This window comes from Mobula birostris, chromosome 9 (assembly GCF_030028105.1).
Source record: "Mobula birostris isolate sMobBir1 chromosome 9, sMobBir1.hap1, whole genome shotgun sequence".
Classification (NCBI taxonomy): domain Eukaryota; kingdom Metazoa; phylum Chordata; class Chondrichthyes; order Myliobatiformes; family Myliobatidae; genus Mobula; species Mobula birostris.
In genome coordinates this window covers 19,276,715-19,300,338 of record NC_092378.1, presented here as the reverse complement: position 1 = coordinate 19,300,338, position 23,624 = coordinate 19,276,715, and the positions used below count along the sequence as shown (strand labels likewise).

Genomic DNA, 23,624 nt, shown 5'->3' with positions numbered 1-23,624 from the left:
GTAGACATGATAAAAACAGTAAGAGGGAATAGATACATGTTGGTGGTAATCGACAGATTCAGCAGATGGGTAGAGGCAGTACCCTCGAAAGATCAAGGGGCAGGAACAGTGGTGAAATTCCTGACAAACGAAGTGATCCCAAGGTTTGGGATACCGACAGAAATTAGCTCAGACAATGGTTCAGCTTTCATCCATAAAGTGGTCAAGTTGGTACTGCAAGCACTGAGAATAAAGCAGAGATTCCGATGTGTGTATCACCCTCAGCCGCAGGGTATGGTGGAAAGAATTAACGGGACCTTAAAAACCAAACTAAACAGAATCTGTGCAGATACTAAACTCAACTGGGTCGATGCACTACCGCTAGCATTAATGAGTTACCGCATGCAGACTAATCGGATGACGTGTCTGACACCGCATGAAATGCTAACCGGAAGGCCCATGCCAGTGCCCGAGTGGAGAGGACCATATAAAGGGCCTAGTTTGGAACAATTGGAATTGGAATTAAAACAATACATGCGACAATTAACTATGATACATAAGTCTATTTATGCACAGGCAAAACAGAAAGAGCCAGAGATCGATCAAGGGGAATCAAGCCAGGCGATCAGGTCTACGTGCGAGCATTTCGAAGAAAGTGGAACGAACCCAGAAGGGAAGGGCCCTTTACAGTAACCAAAGTATCACCCACCGCAGTTCAAGTGGAAGGACGCTCCACCTGGTATCATCTCAATCACTGCACTAGAGCAATCCCGCAGGTACAGTCAGGTGGGCCACCCGAGGTAAGTGGTGAAGAGGAACAAACAGTAGGGGACAGACAAGAGCAACAAGAAGCTGATATTGAACTGCAGGAACTTGAACAAGTAATAACGGAAATTTTTGGTCCTGAGGACAGGCCCGAAGACCCTAAGGATGGGGTTATGGATGGTAGTACTCTTTCAAATAATGGGGACGACTTGGGGGCGACCAGTCCCGCCCCCCGGGATGATACACTCAGATACTCGTGTGCAGTTTTGGAGACCATTAATTTGGCAGAAGTGGCATGAGACTGTTAGGATCCCACAAAACCTGAGAGAAAGGAGTAAGAGGAGCACAACAGTTACCTCCATACCATGGTACCCGAACATGTGGTACCAATGGGCAAATTATACAGCAGGGATGATGAAGAGACAGAATTGTTATCTATGCTCAAGGGCAAGTCCGGTGCAACACATAGCCCCCATGCCTTATAACTCCTCCACCTGCACGCAATGGCGAAAGGAGCGGAGGGGGCAGTGTGCGCAGCAGTGTCCAAGTGTAGTCAAGACCTGCAGTATGGGAATGTGTAGTGGGATGGATCCTTGTTATCAGAAATGTATTAATAACACACCAATGTGCCCTTATTGGTGTATGTTATACCAGGCTTCCTCGCAGTTTGATCAAAACAAGCTTGCCTCTAACTGTAATTACAGCAGACCGTGGGCTATAAATAAAAGAAGCCAGACATCCAGATTGGGAAGGCTTAAAATGCAGGAACATTTGAGTTATGAATGTTTCACGCGGACGGGTGACCTCTCGGTTGGGCACTTCAGCAGCAACTGTGTTAAGATTTGGAATGTAATCCCAGGCCGAAGATACCAGACAGGTACCCCTCTGCCCGAGGGTGCACTGAACTCCCAGACCATCCTGTTAGCAGATATCTGGTGACTGCGTGGACAGGAGGGGGGTCTGAGATCCACGCTTCCCCTTAATTGGGCAGGTACATGTACGCGTGTTATGCTGATTCAAGAAGTTGTAGTATCCCCTGAAACACAGTTTGACACCTCGAGGCAACACACTAAAACGGAGGAAGAGAAAATATGAGCCCGACCTGACGATTCGGATCGGCAGTATAGGATAGCCGGGGGGTATACCTAACGAGTTTAAGGCAGGGAATGAGATTGCTGCGGGCTGGGAAGCACTTATACCTATAATAGGGATTAGCAAAAATGTTGAATGGATAAATTATATATATTATAATCAACAGAGATTCATTAACTACACCGATGATGCACTAGAGGCCTTGGGGCAGCAGCTAGATGCGACCAGTAGAGTGGCGTGGCAGAATAGACAGGTACTAGACTGGCTATTGGCAGAGAAAGGAGGGGTTTGTGTAATGTTTGGGGAACAGTGCTGTACTTTTATACCGAATAACACTAGTCCGGAGGGATCGTTTACCAGAGCAATGAATAAACTGAAAAATCTAAGAAAGGAAGTTAAACAAAATTCAGGGCTTGGACACCAGTTCTTTGACTGGTTAAATAGTAAACTAGGAGGATGGGGAGCATGGCTGACCAAGACTGCAGTAACCATCGGTATTGCATTACTAAACAGTGCGGTCATTCTGTGCTGTTTTCTTGCATGCCTCAAGTCGCTTGTAGTGCGTGCTGCAATGAAATGATTTCCGATGCTCCTGGAAATTATTGGGTCGAGCCCTATGGAGAAAGAAGCACCGATGATATATCCGTATAGTCTACGAGACACGCAAGACGAGCAGGAGAGAGATGAACTATGTGGGGATTAGACTGCGAAGGCTCCTGAGTCTTTTTCCCTGTCTCAGATACAAAGGGATGGGTTTTTGGCTCAGCGGCCTAGGGAGGTAGGGACAGAACACTTTGAGTCCTAAGCGCAGGAAACTATAGTTTAACCCAAATTTGGGAGTAAATGCGGGGCTGTATTTGAGCTTTTATGCATAGACTCTCAGTCCTCTCTCTCTCTGTATGAGACCCTGTGGGTCTCAAAGGGCAGATTATATTGGAAAATGCATTGTATTTTCTATGTATTACAGTATTTACTCAACAGTATTTACTCAAATGTACACATTATATTTTCTATATTTACTATGTAACCACTGCTAGCTCAATAGAAGGTATTCACTATGTAGCCATGACTTTTGACCTGATCACTATTAATTCATGAAGAGAACTGGAATGAAACCAAGTAGAAAGATAACGGTGGCGAATAAGGTGATGAAATATGGGGCAGCATGTCAACACAAGACTAATTAAGAAATAACTGTGGTTAGGGATGAGAGGACATATAGTCTAAAATGTAAACTAGGACATAATTAAGTTGGGGAGTGAAACAATAGTGGGAAGTCGAGAGCGGATATATTGATGATAGGTAATCACAGGCCGACTGGAAGTGATAATGTAGCTAAGATAGGAAAATTGCTATAAAAATGCTGTATACAAGCATCGATGGGCAGTCAGCTACTAGCTTTCTGATTGTCTCAGCTTTGATTTGCAAATTAAAGTTTAAAACGTCTTGACGAGTTTTCTGCGTCTCTTTGTCGTTTGTGAGAAACGAGAAACGACAGTCGATCCTTTATTAAACTGCCCAAACGATGCCAACTTCTCTCGATCCTTCACTTCGACGAATTCTTCACTCTTCCTTCAAAAAACTGTCGGAATTGAGTAAATTGGCACTTCCAGCCACACATTTCCAGTCCAAGTAATATGGAATCTTTCAACAGAACGTACAACCGTTTTAAAAATGAAACTGAGTCACAAAAACAAACACAACAGAAACGGAGATACAACACGTTCTACCTCAAAATCCCACTGCGTCACCTGAGTCGACCCTTATATAGTCACGGTGGGGGGGGGGGCACATGTCATCATGTGACCTCACAACGGCGGGAAAATCACATCAGGTGACCTCCAAAAGACCACTACAGCATTCTCACAAAAAAAAACAGATCTCCATGAGCATGTAACATCACAAGCTAATCTTTAGCATATGAGAAGTCTAGTCAAGAGTCTGATAACAACGGATAGAGCTTAAGAACATAAGAAATAGGAGCAGGAGTAGGCCATCTGTCTCAAGGAGCCTGCTCCGCCATTCAATAAGATCATGGCTGATGTAACCATGGACTTACCTTCACTTACCTGCCTTTTCCCCATAATCTTTAATTCCCCTACTAGGCAAATATCTATAGAATATACTTATGAGTCTAATGGTGTATACTTTCAAGCTTTTCTACCTTCTGCCCAGTGGGAGAAGGGAGAAGAAAGAATGACTGGTGCGGGAGAGCTCCTCGATTATAGCAGCTTTCCTGATGCAAGCGGGAAGTCAACGGAGGGGAGATTGGTTTACGTGATGGACTGGACTATGTTAACAGTCATCAATGACCATACAGAATTTTGTTAGCCCTCTGAGGAACTACCGGCATAGGTGTGCTTTCTTCGCTATGGCATCAACTTGTTAATAACATAATAAGCTTCTGTATTGATGTACTAGCACCTGCATCCTTAGGACAACTAATGAAGAGCTCTTAAAACATGTAGCTAATGTTATGAAAGCAAATGCCAATTTGGCCACATTAATACCAATGAAGGCATAAATGCTGGCCAGGACACTAAGACCTGCTCATTTTAAAAATAATCATATGGGGCTTTTTAGATCTAACGAAGCAGGTTTTCAGATTAATATATCCTTCTGAGGATGCAAAACTTCTGTTTTCAAAACTCAAATACTTCCAAAGATAATGTGACCTATCGTTGGATTTTTGCTTGAAATTAACCTAAGGTTCATACAATGCATTTTGGACCATGACTCTACCAATGAATAAAAGACATTTCCTTCCAGCTAGTTTCAAATTAACCTCTTTCCCTCTGGAGGTCCTTCCTTCACATCCATATAATCATCAGACCATTCATAATCCACTTTACTTCCAAAAGACCCACAAGCTACATGACTTTGATTGCCTCATCATTAATTTCACCTGTTCTTATCTGTTTCCTTCCATGAACCGCTGGCAACCTTTGCTACTTTAAGAGTTTCTAGTTTACTGGTCCTAAGCAACTTGCTTTCAATCTGTGATTGTCTCAATCCCCTTTCATTTTAATGCCACACCAAAATGGGGCTATTTTCTTCAGGCCACAGACTTTGTCCAGGGTAACTTCTCCAAAACAGAGGTTGCAGTTACACTTGGCTTGGCAGGGCAGGCCAGATACTTAAATAACCCTTATCGGACTCCTAATGCAGGCACTAAATTCTGAACTCTGTTTAATTATCAAGTGGACAGGGAAAGGTTTCAAACTCTTTAATGCAGAAGTTCAAAGCATTTGATACAAGGTGCATTTCTTTGCCTGCCTAAACTTTAATTAACTTGAATTGTTTGACTTGTGACATACTTTCAACATTAGCTTATCTTTTCAGCACTTCTGATTTAGTACACAGTTGCACAAAGTAGTTTTGTAAGCTAAACCCTCATTTTCTAAAAAGTGATAAATCATTGCAACAGATTTCCAGGAAGTCAGCTTGATGGCTTTTAATCTTCTAGTCAGTAACAGCCATGTTCAACGACGAACTGCATTTTTAATGATCTGTCATGAAAAACACAATTTACTGTGGAATATGGCTAGCCAAGGATTTCCAACATAGCCAAGTGCAACTGGAGCCTCTTCTTTGGAGAAATTGGCCTTGGCAAAGCCTGTGACCTCAGTAAAGTAGCAAAAGGTCTGAATCTTAAGTGCCAAGCCCTTATCTTTAAAAAGTGACCCCTTGTTTCTAGATATGCCCACAAAGAACACATTCATCCCGTCTAGACTACACTCCTTTTTCTTTTCGAATAGCAAGGTCTGCAATGCCACTGAATTTGAATTTCCTTGTGAAAATAATTTATTCGCTCCAACTTTTTCTAATTTTGCTTCTTAATAAAAATGATTTATAATTCAAAATAAAGCCCTAGAATGCAACATTCCAATTAATTAAACAGTTACAGAAAATGGTTACAGTGGGATACAGAATTCCAGCATAAAGATGATCGTGTGGATCGTCAGTGGCTTTTCCCCAGGGCTGAAATGGTTGCCACAAACGGACACAGGTTGACGGTGCTGGGGAGTAGGTACAGAGGAGATGTCAGGGGTAAGTTTTTTGTATGCAGAGAGTGGTGAGTATGTGGAATGGGCTGCCGGCAACGGTGGTGGAGGTGAATACGACAGGGTCTTTTAAGAGACTTTTGGATAGGTACATGGAGCTTAGAAAAATACAGGGCTATGGGTAAGCCTAGTAATTTCTAAGGTAGGGATATGTTGGGCACAATTTTGTGGGCCGAAGGGCCTGTACTGAGCTGTAGGTTTTCTATGTTTCTATGACCACCCCACCAAGTTCAAGCAGCATTCCTTTAATGAATATTGATATATGACACAGGTACCTACTTTAATAAAACTATTTCAGTGAAATACCATCATCGCTAGTCACTTAAATTCAAAAATGAGATAACACAACAAATTATATCAATGGCAAATTACTACCTTGGAAGAACATGGCACATTATCTTCTTCATCTGAGGACAACCAGGAATCTACAGCACTCTTTGACTCCCTAAAAGTAAAACATTCAAAGAAAAATCTTACATGGACAAGAAAGCGACATAAAACCAATAAGAAATTAATCTACTGAAGAAATGTTTAAATTGCAACAGCAGTAGTTCCAACTTACCCACTGAAAGATTCTGTCAGAGAAATATCACCTATCACTGGAGAGCAAAGCAAATGATATACAGGTGAATTAGATTCATCCAAATTCATTTTAAGCTTTAGTTCATTCTCCAAATATTACTTTTATTGTTAAACAGAGAGAAAAAAGGACAGAATCCATTTGAGTATTACTGATTGCAGTTTTGTCCAGATGAAATTATTTTTCTACATTCATACACCATGTTCCCATAGAAGAATCCATTATGAACGTCAGACTCTCCATAAAGATATTATCTATATGCTAAACTTTGCTGGCCAGTGCTACAGTGGCATCAGTACTGGACTTTGATGAAAATGGTCCTGGGTTTGAATTCAGCCAGACCCTTGCACAATTTCCATCTGAGCTGGGTTGAGCGTCAAGCTAGCAACTCGGCCTTGTAACAGACAAATGCTAAGGAAACAGCAGAAAAAATGTCCCCTGATGTGCCATAGATGCGTAAATGAACAACAATGCTCAATATCAGACATGTTATTGCATATATTTTAATTATATCTATGCTTCTATATCTATCTTCAAATCAATATTGCAACTTGCAAAATATGTTTAAAAATATGGCTTGAGGATGAGTACTCATTCTTCAATATTAGAAGCAAAGAGCTGACATTAAGCATAAGAAACAAAATAAGAATGCACAAAGATGTGGCAGGCCTAAAAGGAAATTAGAGGAAAAATTCTTTGTACATGGAGGAAGACACTTTTAAAGGTTGATAATGTTGCACACGTTGATATAATTCCCCATTTGATCAATATTATGTATAAAGATCTTACATGAAATTACCACAGAAAAATATACGTATGACTCAGATGAATGAACCTCTCGGGAAGTCACAAGGGAAAAGTGGATTCAATAAATCAGAAATAACAGCAAAAAAATGGAGCATATATCTGCTGGCAAGTCAGCATTAATCAAGGAATAGAACCAGGATTAACATTTTAGATGAATTGCTTGTCATCAGAATGGAGCCAATGTTACAAAGATTCTCAACAGGTACTTTCTAATACAGTAGAACATAGAAAATCTACAGCACAATGCAGGCCCTTTGACCCACAAAGCTGTGCCGAACATGTCCTTACCTTAGAAATTACCTCGGGTTACCCATAGCCCTCTATATTTTTAAGCTCCATGTACCTATCCAGGAGCTTCTTAAAATAACCTATGGTATCCGCCTCCACCACCGTCGCCGGCAGCCCATTCCGCACACCCAACACTCTCTACGTAAAAAACTTATCCCTGACGTCTCCTCTGAACCTATTTCCAAGCACCTTAAAACTGTGCCCTCTAGTGTTAGTCATTTCAGCACTGGGAAAAAGCCTCTGACTATGCACACGACCAATGCCTCTCATCATCTCATTCTCCATTGCTCCCAGGGAGAAAAGGCAGAGTTCACTCAACCTATTCTCAAAAGGCATGCTCCCCAATCCAGGCAACATCCTCGTAAATCTCCACTGCACCCTTTCTATGGTTTCCACATCCTTCCTGTAGTGAGGCAACCAGAACTGAGCACAGTACTCCAAGTGGTGTCTGACCAGGATCCTTTCTAGCTGCAACATTACCTCTCTGCTCCTAAACTCAATCCCACGATTGATGAAGGCCAATGCACAGTATGCCTTCTTAACCACAAAGACAACCTGTGCAGCAGCTTTGAGTGTCCTATGGACTCGGACCACAAGATCCCTCTGATCCTCCACACTGCCAAGAGTCTTACCATTAATACTATATTCTGCCATCATATTTGACCTACCAAAATGAACCACTTCCTTGGTTGAACTCCATCTGCCACTCCTCAGCTCAGCCCTGTTTTGCATCCTATCAATGTTCCGTTTTAACCTCTGACAGCCCTCCACACTATCTACAACAGCTGCAACCTTTGTGTCATCAGAAAATTTACTAATCCATTTCTCCACTTCCTTATCCAGGTCATTTATAAAAATCATGAAGAGTAGGGGGTCACAGAACAGATCCCTGAGGCACACCACTGGTCACTGACCTCCATGCAGAATGTGATCTGTCTACAACCAGTCTTTGCCTTCTGTGGACAAGCTAGTTCTGGATCCACAAAGCAATGTCCCCTTGCATCCCATGCCTCCTTACTTTCTCAATAAGCTTTGCATGGGGTACCTTATCAAATGCCTTGCTGAAATCCATATACACTACATCTATTGCTCTACCTTCATCAATGCCTTTAGTCACATCTTCAAAAAAAATCAGTCGGGCTTATAAGGCACAACCTGCCTTTGATAAAGCCATGCTGACTATTCCTAATTATATTATGCCTCTCCAAATGTTCATAAATCCTGTCTCTCAGGATCTTGTCCATCAATTTACCAACAACTGAAGTAAGACTCACCGGTCTACAATTTCCTGGGCTAACTCTACTCCCTTTCTTGAAAAAGGGAACAACATTCGCAACCCTCCAATCCCCTGGAACCTCTCCCATCCCCATTGATGATGCAAAGATCATTGCCAGAGGCTCAGCAATCTCCTCCCTCGCCTCCCACAGTAGCCTGGGGCACATCTCGTCTGGTCCAGGTGACTTATCCAACTTGAGGCATTCCAAAAGCTCCAGCACATCTTCCTTCTTAATATCTACATGCTCAAGCTTTTTAGTCTGCGGTAATTCATCCCTACAATCGTCAAGATCCTTTTCCATAGTGAATACTGAAGCAAAGTATTCATTAAATACATTTGCTATCTCCTCCAGTTCCATACACACTTTTGCACTGTCACACTTGATTGGTCCTATTCTCTCACGTCTTATCCTCTTGCTCTTCACATATTTGTAGAATGCCTTGGGGTTTTCCTTAATCCTGTCCACCTAGGCCTTCTCATGGCCCCTTTTGGTTCTCCTAATTTCATTCTTAAACTCTTTCCTGCTAGCCTTGTAATCATCTAGATCTCTATCATTACCTAGTTTTTTGAACCTTTGGCAAGCTTTTCTTTTCGTCTTGACTAGATTTACAACAGCCGTTGTGCACCACAGTTCCTGTACCCTACTATTCATTCCCTATCTCATTGGACCATACCCATGTAGAACTCCATGCAAATATCCCCTGAACATTTGCCAGATTTCTTCCATACATTTCCGAGAACATTTGTTCCCAATTTATGCTTCCAAGTTCCTGCCTGATAGCCTCATATTTCTCCTTACTCCAATTAAACGCTTTTAGAAACATAGAAAATAGGTGCAGGAGTAGGCCATTCGGCCCTTCAAGCCTGCACTGCCATTCAGTATGATCATGGCTGATCATCCAACTCAGAACCCTGTACCAACCTTCCTTCCATACCCCCTGATCCCTTTAGCCACAAGGGCCATATCTAACTCCCTCTTAAATATAGTCAATGAACTGGCCTCAACTGTTTCCTGTGGCAGAGAATTCCACAGATTCACCACTCTCTGTGTGAAGAACTTTTTCCTAATCTCGGTCCTAAAAGCCTTCCCCTTTATCCTCAAACTGTGACACCTCGTTCTGGACTTCCCCAACATCGGGAACAATCTTCCTGCATCTAGCCTGTCCAATCCCTTTAGGATTTTATATGTTTCAATAAGATCCCCCCTCAATCTTCAAAATTCCAATGAGTATAAGCCTAGTCGATCCAGTCTTTCATCAGATGAAAGTCCTGCCATCCCAGGAATCAATCTGGTGAACCTTCTTTGTACTCCCTCTATGGCAAGGATGCCTTTCCTCAGATTAGGGGACCAAAACTGCACACAATACTCCAGGTGTGGTCTCACCAAGGCCTTGTACAACTGCAGTAGTACCCCACTGCTCCTGTACTCCAATCCTCTCGCTATGAATGCCAGCATACCATTTGCCTTTTTCACCACCTGCTGTACCTGCATGCCCACTTTCAATGACTGATGTATAATGACACCCAGGTCTCGTTGCACCTCCCTTTTTCCTAATGGGCCACCATTCAGATAATAATCTGTTCTGTTTTTGCCACCAAAGTGGATAACCTCACATTTATCCACATTAAATTGCATCTGCCATGAATTTGCCCACTCACCTAACCTATCCAAGTCATCCTGCTTCCTCTTAGCATCCTCCTCACAGCTAACATTGCCGCCCAGCTTCGTGTCATCCGCAAACTTGGAGATGCTGCATTTAATTCCCTCATCTAAGTCATTAATATATATTGTGAACAACTGGGGTCCCAGCACTGAGCCTTGCGGTACCCCACTAGTCACTGCCTACCATTCTGAAAAGGTCCCGTTTATTCCCACTCTTTGCTTCCTGTCTGCCAACCAATTCTCTATCCACATCAATACCTTACCCCCAATACCGTGTGCTTTAAGCTTGCACACTAATCTCCTGTGTGGGACCTTGTCAAAAGCCTTTTGAAAATCCAAATATACCAAATCCACTGGTTCTCCCCTATCCACTCTACTGGTTACATCCTCAAAAATTTCTATGAGATTTGTCAGACATGATTTTCCTTTCACAAATCCATGCTGACTTTGTCCGATGATTCCACCGCTTTCCAAATGTGCTGTTATCACATCTTTGATAACCGACTCTAGCATTTTCCCCACCACCGATGTCAGGCTAACCGGTCTATAGTTCCCCAGTTTCTCTCTCCCTCCTTTTTTAAAAGTGGGGTTACATTAGCCACCCTCCAATCCTCAGGAACTAGTCCAGAATCTAAAGAGTTTTGAAAAATTATCACTAATGCATCCACTATTTCTTGGGCTACTTCCTTAAGCACTCTGGGATGCAGACCATCTGGCCCTGGGGATTTATCTGCCTTTAATTCCTTCAATTTACCTAACACCACTTCCCTACTAACATGTATTTCCCTCAGTTCCTCCATCTCACTGGACCCTCTGTCCCCTACTATTTCCCGAAGATTATTTATTTCCTCCTCAGTGAAGACAGAACCAAAGTAGTTATTCAATTCGTCTGCCATGTCCTTGCTCCCCCTAATCAATTCACCTGTTTCTGTCTGTAGGGGACCTACATTTGTCTTAACCAATCTTTTTCTTTTCACATATCTATAAAAGCTTTTACAGTCAGTTTTTATGTTCCCTGCTAGTTTTCTCTCATAATCTTTTTTCCCCTTCCTAATTAAGCCCTTTGTCCTCCTCTGCTGGACACTGAATTTCTCCCAGTTCTCAGGTGAGCCACTTTTTCTGGCTAACTTGTATGCTTCTTCTTTGGAATTGATACTGTCCCTAATTTCCCTTGTCAGCCACAGGTGCACTATCTTCCTTGATTTATTCTTTTGCCAAACTGGGATGAACAATTGTTGTTGTTCATCCATGCGATCTTTAAATGCTTGCCATTGCATATCCACCGTCAACCCTTTAAGTGTCATTTGCCAGTCTATCTTGGCTAATTCACGTCTCATACCTTCAAAGTTACCCTTCTTTAAGTTCAGAACCTTTGTTTCTGAATTAACTGTGTCACTCTCCATCTCACGACAAGATTGCTAATTAACCCTTCCTCATTGCTCAACACCCAGTCTAGAATACCCTCCTCTCTAGTTGGTTCCTCGACATGTTGGTTCAAAAAACCATCCCGCATACATTCCAGGAAATCCTCTTCGTCACCACCCTTACCAATTTGGTTCACCCAACCTATATGTAGATTGAAGTCACCCATTATAACTGCTGTTCTTTTACCATAGAACCATAGAAACTACAGCACAGAACAGGCCTTTTGGCCCTTCTTGGCTGTGCCAAACCATTTTCTGCCTAGTCCCACTGACCTGCACACGGACCATATCCCTCCATACACCTCCCATCCATGTATCTGTCCAATTTATTCTTAAATGTTAAAAAAGAACCTGCATTTACCACCTCGTCTGGCAGCTCATTCCATACTCCCACCACTCTCTGTGTGAAGAAGCTCCCCCTAATGTTCCCTTTAAACTTTTCCCCCCTCACCCTTAACCCATGTCCTCTGGTTCTTTTCTCCCCTTGCCTCAGTGGAAAAAGCCTGCTTGCATTCACTCTATCTATACCCATCATAATTTTATATACCTCTACCAAATCTCCCCTCATTCTTCTACGCTCCAGGGAATAAAGTCCTAACCTATTCAACCTTTCTCTGTAACTGAGTTTCTCAAGTCCCGGCAACATCCTTGTAAACCTTCTCTGCACTCTTTCAACCTTATTGCACACATTTCTGATTTCTTGTTTAATACCATCCCCAACCTCACTACTACTGTTAGGTGGCCTGTACAAAACTCCCACCAGGGTTTTCTGCCCCTTAGTGTTATGCAGCTCTACCCATATCAATTCCACATCCTCCCGGCTAATGTCCTTCCTTTTTATTGCGTTAATCTCCTCTCTAACCAGTTATGCTACCCCACCTCCTTTTCTTTCATGTCTATCCTTCCTGAGTATTGAATATCCCTGAATGTTGAGCTCCCATCCTTGGTCACCCTGGAGCCATGTCTCTGTGATCCCAAGTATATCATATTCATTAATAACAATCTGCACTTTTAATTCATCCACCTTGTTACGAATGCTCCTTGCATTGACACACAAAGCCTTCAGGTTCGCTTTTCCAACACTCTTAGCCTTTATAAGATTATGTTGAAAACTGGCCCTTTTTGATTTTTGCCCTGGATTTGCCGGCCTACCACTTATACTTTTCACCTTACTACATTTTGCTTCTACCCTCATTTTACACCCCTCTGTCTCTCTGCACTTGTTCCCATCCCTCTGTTGTGAACTAACCTCCTCTCTCCTAGTCTCCTTAATTTGATTCCCACCCCCACAACCATCCTAGTTTAAAGTCACCTCAGTAGCCCTCACCAATCTCTCCGCCAGGATATTGGTCCCCCTAGGATTCAAGTGTAACCCGTCCCTTTGTACAGGTCACACCTGCGCCAAAAGAGGTCCCAATGATCCAAAAATTTGAATCCCTGCCCCCTGCTCCAATCCCTTAGCCATGCATTTATCCTCCACCTCACTGCATTCTTAATCTCACTGTCGCGTGGCACAGGCAGTAATCCCGAGATTACTACCTTTGTGGTCCTTTTTCTCAACTCCCTTCCTAACTCCCTATATTCTCCTTTCAGGACCTCTTCCCTTTTCCTACCTATGTCATTGGTACCTATATGTACCACGACCTCTGGCTCCTCACCCTCCCCACTTCAGGATATCTTGGACACGATCAGAAATATCCCAGACCCTGGCACCAGGGAGGCAAACTACCATCTGGGTGTCTGGACTGCGTCCACAGAATCGCCTATCTGACCCCCTTACTATCGAGTCCCCTATTACTACTGCCCTCCTCTTCCTTTCCCTACCCTTCTGAGCTACAGGGCCGGACTCTGTGCCAGAGGCATGGCCACTGCCGCTTCCCGCAGGTAAGCTGTCCCTCCCAACAGTACTCAAACAGGGGTACCTACTGTCAAGGGGCACAGCCACTGGGGTACTCTCTATTACCTGACTCTTCCCCTTCCCCCTCCTAATCGTGACCCACTTGTCTGCCTCCCGTGGCCCCGGTGTGACCACCTGCCTGTAAATCCTCTCTATTAACACCTCACTCTCCCTGACCAGACGAAGGTCATCGAGCTGCAGCACCAGTTCCTAACGTGGTCCCTTAGGAGCTGCGTCTCGGCGCACCTGGCGCAGATGTGGACGTCCAGGAGGCTTCGAGTCTCCAGGGCCTCCCACATCCGGCACCAAGAACAACAAACTGCCCTCACACTCATACTGCTCCTCTCCTCAAATAACAACAAAAAATGAATACCAAACCTTCCTCGCCTCGCCCGTTTCCGCCTAAGCCCATTGAGCCGAAGCCCTTAAGCCTTCACTCTGCTCCCGGCTCACTCTGCCGCCCGCAAACTATGCTGCCCGCTGTATGAGGCTGTGTTCCTTTTAAATCTTCCGCGCTTCACTGCCCGATGTCACACGCCTGCGCAGTCCCGCCTTTCTGAACGCCGATGGAATAAAAACTGAAAAATTCAAAAATGGCTTCCTCCACACTCCCGCTCTGATTCTCAGACTTCCTTCTTCCAACTTGTCTGTTCCTATCCCTCTCCAATGCTATAGTACAGGAGATAGAATCTATTCACCATTATCAGAACTCAATTTTACACTGCAGTACTTTTAAAGTCAGGCAAAAAAAATCTGCTAGTAAGACATCAACTACCCGCTATCAACTGCCAATGCCCTTCTCCACTAGTCAGTTTGTTCTGATTTACTTTATGGTAATAAAATATATGCGTAAGCAATGTACATCTTTCAAAGTAGCATCATGCATTGAAACAGCAGTTAATAAAGCAGGTGTGAGTCTGTGCTTCATTACTAGAAGCACAGAAATTAGTTTGGATTGCTACAATATTGCCACATTTGGAACATTGAATCCAATTCCGGTTACCACATTTTGGTTCCAGGAAAAATGAATTTCAATTACAGGTTGACCACCTCGAATCCGGCAATCAGTGGTCCGCTTTCACCACTGGTTCGGACACAATTTTTGGCTGCCTAACCTCAAATTTCTCATGTTGCTGCACCAACCCATCGCCACGGTTTTGGTGGCCCCATTAGCAGAATCAGCTGTTTGCATGGTCTTCAAAAGAAGCAAGTCGGTCCCCTGTGTTATTCTGCACTTATTTTTATAACCTGTGCTTATCCAGTCCCAGTCATGTCTTAATTGAATAAAGGAAGTGCTTCTCATGGTGTAAAGCACAAACACCATACGTTATCTATACAAGAAAGATGGAAGTTCTGAAAAAACTCGACGGTGGTGTGCCTGTGAAAAGCATATGTGACTTGTATAACATTGGCTCTTTACAGTTAACGATATAAAGAAACAAAAAGAAAAGTTGTTTTCTCCCAGTGGCCACACATTTCAATTCCACATCCCATTCCCATTCTGATATGTCTATCCACAGCCTCCTCTACTGTAAAGCTCCGGCCTATGGTCAGGCCACACTCAGATCCCCTCCAGTTCGCTTACCAGCCCCGACTAGGAGTTGAGGATGCCATCGTCTACCTGCTGAACCGTGTCTACGCCCACCTGGACAAGCCAGCGAGCACTGTGAGGGTCATGTTTTTTGACTTCTCCAGTGCGTTCAACACCATCTGCCCTGCTCTGCTGGGGGAGAAGCTGACAGCGATGCAGGTGGATGCTTCCCTGATATCATGGATTCTTGCCTACCTGACTGGCAGACCACAGTACGTGTGCTTGCAACACTCTGTCCGACAGAGTGATCAGCAGCACTGGGGCTCCACAGGGGACTGTCTTTTCTCCCTTTCTCTTCACCATTTACACCTCGGACTTCAACTACTGCACAGAGTCTTGTCATTTTCAGAAGTTTTCGGATGACTCTGCCATAGTTGGATGCATCAGCAAGGGAGATGAGGCTGAGTACAGGGCTACGGTGGGAAACTTTGTCACATGGTGTGAGCAGAATTATCTGCAGCTTAATGTGAAAAATACTAAGGAGCTGGTGGTAGACCTGAGGAGAGCTAAGGTACCGGTGACTCGTTTCCATCCAGGGGGTCAGTGTGGACCTGGTGGAGGATTACAAATACCTGGGGATACGAATTGACAATAAACTGGACTGGTCAGAGAACACTGAAGCTGTCTACAAGAAGGGTCAGAGCCGTCTCTATTTCCTGAGGAGACTGAGGTCCTTTAACATCTGTTGGACGATGCTGAGGATGTTCTACGAGTCTGCAGTGGCCAGTGCTATCATGTTTGCTGTTGTGTGCTGGGGCAGCAGGCTGAGGGTAGCAGACACCAACAGAATCAACAAACTCATCCGTAAGGCCAGTGATGTTGTGGGAATGGAACTGGACTCTCTCACGGTGGTGTCTGAAAAGAGGATGCTGTCTAAGTAGCATGCCATCTTGGTCAATGTCTCCCATCCACTACATAATGTACTGGGTGGGCACAGGAGTACATTCAGCCAGAGACTCATTCCACCGAGATGCAGCACAGAGTGTCATAGGGAGTCATTCCTGCCTGTGGCCATCAAACTTTACAACTCCTCCCTTGGAGGGTCAGACACCCTGAGCCAATAGGCTGGTCCTGGACTTATTTCATAATTCACTGGCATAATTTACATGTTACTATTTAACTATTTATGGTTCTATTACTATTTATTATTTATGGTGCAACTGTAACGAAAACCAATTTCCCCCGGGATCAATAAAGTATGACTATGACTAAAGATGAAGCCATGCTTAGGATGGAGGAACAACACTTTATATTCCATCTGGGTAGCCTCCAACCTGGTGGCATGAACATTGACCTCAAATTTCCCTAATGCCCCACCTCCCCCTCGTACCCCATCCGTTAGTCCTGACGAAGGGTCTCGGCCCGAAACGTCGACTGTACCTCTCCCTAGAGATGTTGCCTGCCCTGCTGCATTCACCAGCAACTTTTATGTGTGTTGCTTGAATTAATTGGATAACTTTGATCATGATAATTAGCAGCAGCTGCTGTACAAAAAGTCTATGAAAGCTAAGCACTAATCAGCAAGATGATAAAAAGAAATGAAGTCAGAAAGAGGGGAAGTAGGCATTCTTTGATTTAAAAAATATATATCCTGAGATGCTCTGCAGCAGTGTTTATGCAATTAACATATTCTGTAACCTCCAACCTGATGGCATAAACATTGACTTCTCTAACTTCTGCTAATGCCCTACCTTCCCCTCGTACCCGATCCGTTACTTATTTAGAAACACACATTCTTCCTCTCTCTCTCCGTCGAATGTACCTCTTCCTAGCGATGCTGCCTGGCCTGCTGTGCTCACCAGCAACTTTGATGTGTGTTGCTTAGCAAGAAAAGTTGCTCCAGTTCTTTGCTAACAGCAAGCCAATAAAAACAGATCTGCATAAGGAAGACAATGAAAAATGGAAGATGTTCACAGCTAGATAAAGTTCTCATAAAGTGGTTTAAATTCTGCGTCATGATGTAAGTAAACACAGATACATTGTAAGTCGCAAGCACGTGACGTCAACAGGACAGTGCGGAGAGTTTAAAAAGGAGACCACCCTGTACAGCGGGCAGTGGAGTGAGCGGTAGCAGAGTGTAGGGCTTTGGCTTCAACAGGATTTGGCGGAAAACGGGAAGAGGCCAGAGTGAAGTACCAACTCTTTTTTTCTCCCACCCTCCCTTTCGCGAGTTGGCCCGGACAGACAGGAACAGCAGGGTTCTCACAGCTAACGGTACGAGCTAACAGTTTAATAAGTTCACCTGTTTGGCGAGGTAGTGGGTGAGTAGACTTATTTTTCCTTGTTCATTCATCTAGAATTAGATAGCATGCCTGCAGGGTTAGTGCGTTGTTCAGGGTGTCAGATGTGGGAATCCTGGGAGACCTCCAGCCTCCCTGATGGCCACATCTGCGCCAGGTGCACCGCGATGCAGCTCCTCAGAGACTGTGTTAGGGATCTGGAGCTGCAGCTTGATGACCTACTGCTTATGAGGGAAAGTGAAGATGTAATAGATAGCAGCTACAGGGAGGTAGTCATCCCTAGTCTACAGGGGTTAGAAAACTGGTTCACTGTCAAGAGAGGGAAGGGAAATGCCCGGATAGTGGAGAGCACACCTGTGGCTGTCCCCCTCAGCAACAAATATCTTGTTCTGGATGCTGTTGAGGGGAATGACCTGACAGGGGACACCCACGGTGACCGGGTCTCTGGCACTGAACCTGGCGCAGTTGTGCAGGAGAGAAGGAGGGAGAAGAGGAATGCGGTAGTCATAGGGGATTCCATAGTCAGGGGAACGGACGGGAGATTCTGTGAGCCTGATAGAGATACCCGCATGGTGTGTTGCCTCCCAGGTGCCAGGATAAGGGATGGCTCGGATCGGGTCCTGAATATTCTGAAGGGGGAGGGTGAGCAGCCAGTTGTCTTGGTACATGTTGGTACCAATGACATAGATAGGACAAAGGAAGAGGTCCTGAAGACAGATTTCTGGGAGTTAGGAAGGAAGTTGAGAAGCAGGATCTCCAGGGTAGTAATCTCGGGATTGCTACCTGCACCACGTGCTAGCGAGGGCAAGAATAGTAGGATCAGGCAGATGAAGGCTTGGCTGAGAGACTGGTGCAGGGGGCAGGGCTTCAGATTCTTGGATAATTGGGATCTCTTCTGGGGGAAGTATGACCTGTTCAAAAAGGACAGGTTACACCTGAACCCGAAGCGGACCAATATCCTGGCAGGAAAGTTTAATAGAGCTGTTAGTAGGGTTTAAACTAATTTGGCAGGGGGATGGGAACCGGAATGACAGAGCGGAGGAAGGGGAAAGCAGAAATAAATCCAAGATAGTGAGCAGTAAAGATATCAGGAAAGACAGGCGGGTGATGGGGCAAATTTGTAGCCATTGGGATGAGTTGCAGTGCAATAAAGTTGCAGTAAAATCAAAGCGAAAAGTACCAAATACTGGTCATAAGGTGTTATACTTAAATACATGCAGCATAAAGAATAAGGTGGATGATCTTGTCGTACAGCTACAGATTGGCAGGTATGACATTGTGGCCATCACTGAGACGTGGCTAAAGGATGTGTGTCTCTGGGAGCTGAACGTCCAAGGATACACGGTGTATCGGAGAGATAGGAAGGTAGGCAGAGGGGGAGGCGTGGCTTTACTGGTAAGAAATTATACTAAATCATTAGAAAGAGGTGATATAGGATTGGAAGGTGCAGAATCTTTATGGGTTGAGCTAAGAAATCGCAGGGGTAAAAGGACCCTGATGGCAGTTATATACAGGCCTCCAAACAGCTGCAGTGATGTGGACTACAAATTACAACAGGAAATAGAAAAGGCTTGTCAGAAGGGCAGTGTTATGATAATTGTGGGGGGATTTTAACATGCGAGTGGATTGGGAAAATTAGGTTGGCACTGGATCTCAAGAGAGAGAATTTGTAGAATGTCTGCGAGATGGCTTTTTACAACAGCTTGTTGCTGAGCCCACCAGGAGATCGGCTGTACTGGATTGGCTATTGTGTAATGAACCGGAGGTGATTAGAGAGATTGAGGTGAAGGAACCTTTAGGAGGCAGTGATCATAACATGATTGAGTTCACTGTGAAATCTGAAAAGAGAAGCCGAAATCTGATGTGTCGGTATTTCAGTGGAGTAAAGGAAATTACAGTGGTATGAGAGAGGAACTGGCCAAAGTTGACTGGAAAGGGACACTGGCGGGAAAGACGGCAGAGCAGCAGTGGCTGGAGTTTATGCGAGAAGTGAGGAAGGTGCAAACTGGTATATTCCAAAAAAGAAGAAATTTTCGAATGGAAAAAGGATGCAACCGTGGTTGACAAGAGAAGTCAAAGCCAAAGTTAAAAGCAAAGGAGAGGGCATACAAGGAAGCAAAAATTAGTAGGAAGACAGAGGATTGGGAAGTTTTTAAAAGCTTACAAAAGGAAACTAAGAAGGTCATTAAGAGGGAAAAGATAAACTATGAAAGGAAGCGAGCAAATAATATCAAAGAAGATACTAAAAGCTTTATCAAGTATATAAAGAGTGAAAGACAGGTGAGAATAGATATAGGACCAATAGAAAATGATGCTGGAAAAATTGTAATGGGAGATAAGGAGATGGCAGAGGAATTGAAGGAGTATTTTGCATCAGTCTTTACTGAGGAAGACATTATCAGTATACCGGACACTCAAGGGTGGCAGGGAGGAGAAGTGTGCGCAATCACAATTATGACAGAGAAAGTACTCAGGAAGCTGAATAGTCTAAAGGTAGATAAATCTCCTGGACCAGATGGAATGCACCCGCGTGTTCTGAAGGAGGTAGCTGTGGAGATTGCGGAGGTGTTAACGATGATCCTTCAGGAGTCGATGGATTCTGGCATGGTTCCGGAGGACTGGAGGATTGCAAATGTCACTCCGCTATTTAAGAAGGGGGCAAGGAAGCTAAAAGGAAATTATAAACCTGTTAGCTTGACATCGGTGGTTGGGAAGTTGTTGGAGTCGATTGTCAAGGATGAGGTTACAGAGTACCTGGAGGCATATGACAAGATAGGCAGAACTCAGCAAGGATTCCTTAAAGGAAAATTCTGCCTGACAAACCTAATACAATATTATGAGGAAATTACCAGTAGGCTAGACAAGGTAGATGTAGTGGATGTTGTATACTTGGATTTTCAGAAGGCCTTTGACAAGGTGCAATACATGAGGCTACTTAACAAGCTAAGAGCCCATGGAATTACGGGAAAGTTACATACGTGGATAGAGCGTTGGCTGATTGGCAGGAAACAGAGAGTGGGAATAAAGGGATCCTATTCTGGTTGGCTGCCAGTTACCAGTGGTGTTCTGCAGGGATCGGTGTTGGGGCTGCTTCTTTTTACATTGTACATCAACGATTTGGATTATGGAATAGATGGCTCTGTGGCTAAGTTTGCTGACGATACGAAGATAGGTGGAGGGGCTGGTAGTGCTGAGGAAACGGAAAGTCTGCAGAGAGACTTGGATAGATTGGAAGAAAGGGTAAAGAAGTGGCAAATGAAATACAGTGTTGGAAAGTGTATGGTTATGCACTTTGGCAGAAGAAATAAACGGGCAGACTATTATTTAAATGGGGAGAGAATTCAAAGTTCTGAGATGCAACGGGACTTGGGAGTCCTCGTACAGGATACCCTTAAGGTTAACCTCCAGGTTGAGTCGGTAGTGAAGAAGGCAAATGCAATGTTGGCATTCATTTCTAGAGGAATAGATTATAGGAGCAGGGATGTGATGTTGAGGCTCTATAAGGTGCTGGTGAGACCTCACTTGGAGTACTGTGGGCAGCTTTGGTCTCCTTATTTAAGAAAGGATGTGCTGACGTTAGAGAGGGTACAGAGAAGATTCACTAGAATGATTCCGGGAATGAGAGGGTTAACATATGAGGAACATTTGTCTGCTCTTGGACTGTATTCCTTGGAGTTTAGAAGAATGAGCGGAGACCTCATAGAAACATTTCGAATGTTGGAAGGCATGGACAGAGTGGATGTGGCAAAGTTGTTTCCCATGATGGGGGAGTCTAGTATGAGAGGGCATGACTGAAGGACGCCCATTCAGAACAGAAACGCGAAGAAATTTTTTTAGCCAGAGGGTGGTGAATCTATGGAATTTGTTGCCACGGGCAGCAGTGGAGGCCAAGTCATTGGGTGTATTTAAGGCAGAGATTGATAGGTATCGGAGTAGCCAGGGCATCAAAGCTTATGGTGAGAAAGTGGGGGAAGTGGGACTAAATGGGAGAATGGATCAACTCATGATAAAATGGCGGAGCAGACTCGATGGGCCAAAAGGCCGACTTCTGCTCCTTTGTCTTATGGTCTTATGGTATTTTGCCTGAACTGTACTTCAATAAATTTCACTTGCTTTTCATTTGTCATTTCTTTTTTCTATATTGTCCAAGGGTGTGGAGATCATTAAGTGGGTTAGAAGAGTTTATTTAATCCTAACCTAACCACCTAAGATTGGGCAAAATCACTAATCCAGCACTTACACAGGTCCCAATCATTCCGGATTTGTGGTGGTCAACCAGTATAAGATTACATTAGACAAGTGGGTCAGCTCTCCTTTAGCAAAGAAATCATGAGAGATTTAATGGAAATATAGGTCGCAATGTTTTTAAATACAGCAAGCTGAGAGAAGTTGGCTCTACTAGTACACGGTTCAAGAACAGGAATCAGATTTAAATGAATTAGCAAAAGATGTAATGAAAGGCTATGAGAATAAATTTTGTATTTGTTGCTGAGTGGTTATGACTACAAATTGCAGTTATTAAGGATATTGGAAATGAATGAAAATGCTAAATGTGTAAAAAAAAATCAGCATTTCATTTCATTTTGTAACACCAATGGAATATAAATATATATCTAATGCAAAGGACAGAGAACTGTTTTCGATCCTTATGTTTATATAAACTTAGGACATTACCAGCTGTTTCAGGTGGAATAGCAGATGTTTCTTCATATAACTGCCAGTAAGCTCAGCATAAGTCCTAAGCACACTGGAAAGGTTTGCCAATGTTTCCATGACTGCTCTGTAACATTGGATCTCTTAGAGTTCAATGGTGGACAGTAAAATGTGGCCATTAATTTTATTAATTTCTGATAGCACTGGAACATTTTGGACATTTCTTATCGTCAGAAGCATTCGTAACACTTTGGTAGGTTTATCTGCCTAACAACCATTGGTGGCAGAGTTTGTGAAGACATTCATTCTAGTCCTTCCCACTACCGGCACCTTTCTGTTCTATCACTTACAATTAAAAGGTGCTACCAGAGATATGGGAAAGTCTGGCACTTTGCAGCAGGTGATTAACAGAGGGTGTGAAACAGGTGTGTTATAAATACTGGACTAATGAGAAGCATATTGAAATATATTTTTAGATTTATATCTAATAAAATAAATTGATATGCAAGTTTCTGGTTATAGACACAAGATAGATGGAAAAATAGCTCAATAAAACATAGAAATATTCTGTTGTTCAACAAGATGGCAAATGGTACTACATTCCCATCTCCACCTCTAAATAGACATAAGAGTCCGAGAAAACAGAATAAAATATAATTTTGATAGTCAGAATTAATTTGGTCACAGTTCAAATCTTCTGAAAGTTATACAATCCATGCCATACAGCAATTGTTTATAGAAAATCCAATTCTTTACGTTCACAAAGTTAATACTGTGCAAAAGGGAACAAAAGGTAGATGTCACATTTAATACTACCTTTTACAGAACGTCTTGTTCTTGACTTCAGTTTAGGACTCTCCTGATATTCTATATCGACTGGAGTGCCCATAAGGAATAGATGAAAAAAAATCAGGAACAAGGGAAAATAGAACTCTAAACATAGCTCTGAACAAATGACAAACAGGAAAACATCATCTAAAAAGGCTTTTTTTCTAGATTGTGCGATTATTGAAATAAGACACTTGAGTTGCCTGGGTCTTGATTCGACGTTACTTAACAAGATGGAAATGTGGGTCCAAAGCAGATATTACAATTACTCAGAGTGGAGAGCCTCTTCATTTTTCACAATGAACAGCTTTCTGGAAACTAATGAATAAATATTTGTTGCTAGAGCCATGATAAATATATCTTACCAGAGTAACTTAAACAAAATCATGCTGAAGCATTAGAATCCAGGATAGTGCATGAAATTATTGTTCTATTTCTTTCAACCAGATTCTTTTCATTGTCAGTGGTTAGGATAAA

At 43.3% G+C, this 23,624-nt stretch overlaps 1 protein-coding gene across 1 annotated transcript in view; it reads right to left on the bottom strand.

Annotated features, from left to right (window-relative positions):
- LOC140203277 (ankyrin repeat domain-containing protein 26-like) overlaps positions 1 to 23,624 on the bottom strand; it is a 127,517-nt gene that overhangs the window by 70,915 nt on the left and 32,978 nt on the right. Inside the window, exons 5-7 of the mRNA XM_072269292.1 lie at positions 17,189 to 17,271; positions 6,463 to 6,499; positions 6,276 to 6,345 (exon numbers count right to left, since the gene is read on the bottom strand). Coding sequence (XP_072125393.1) covers positions 6,276 to 6,345; positions 6,463 to 6,499; positions 17,189 to 17,271 — 190 coding nt within the window. The remainder of the gene's footprint in view (positions 1 to 6,275; positions 6,346 to 6,462; positions 6,500 to 17,188; positions 17,272 to 23,624) is intronic.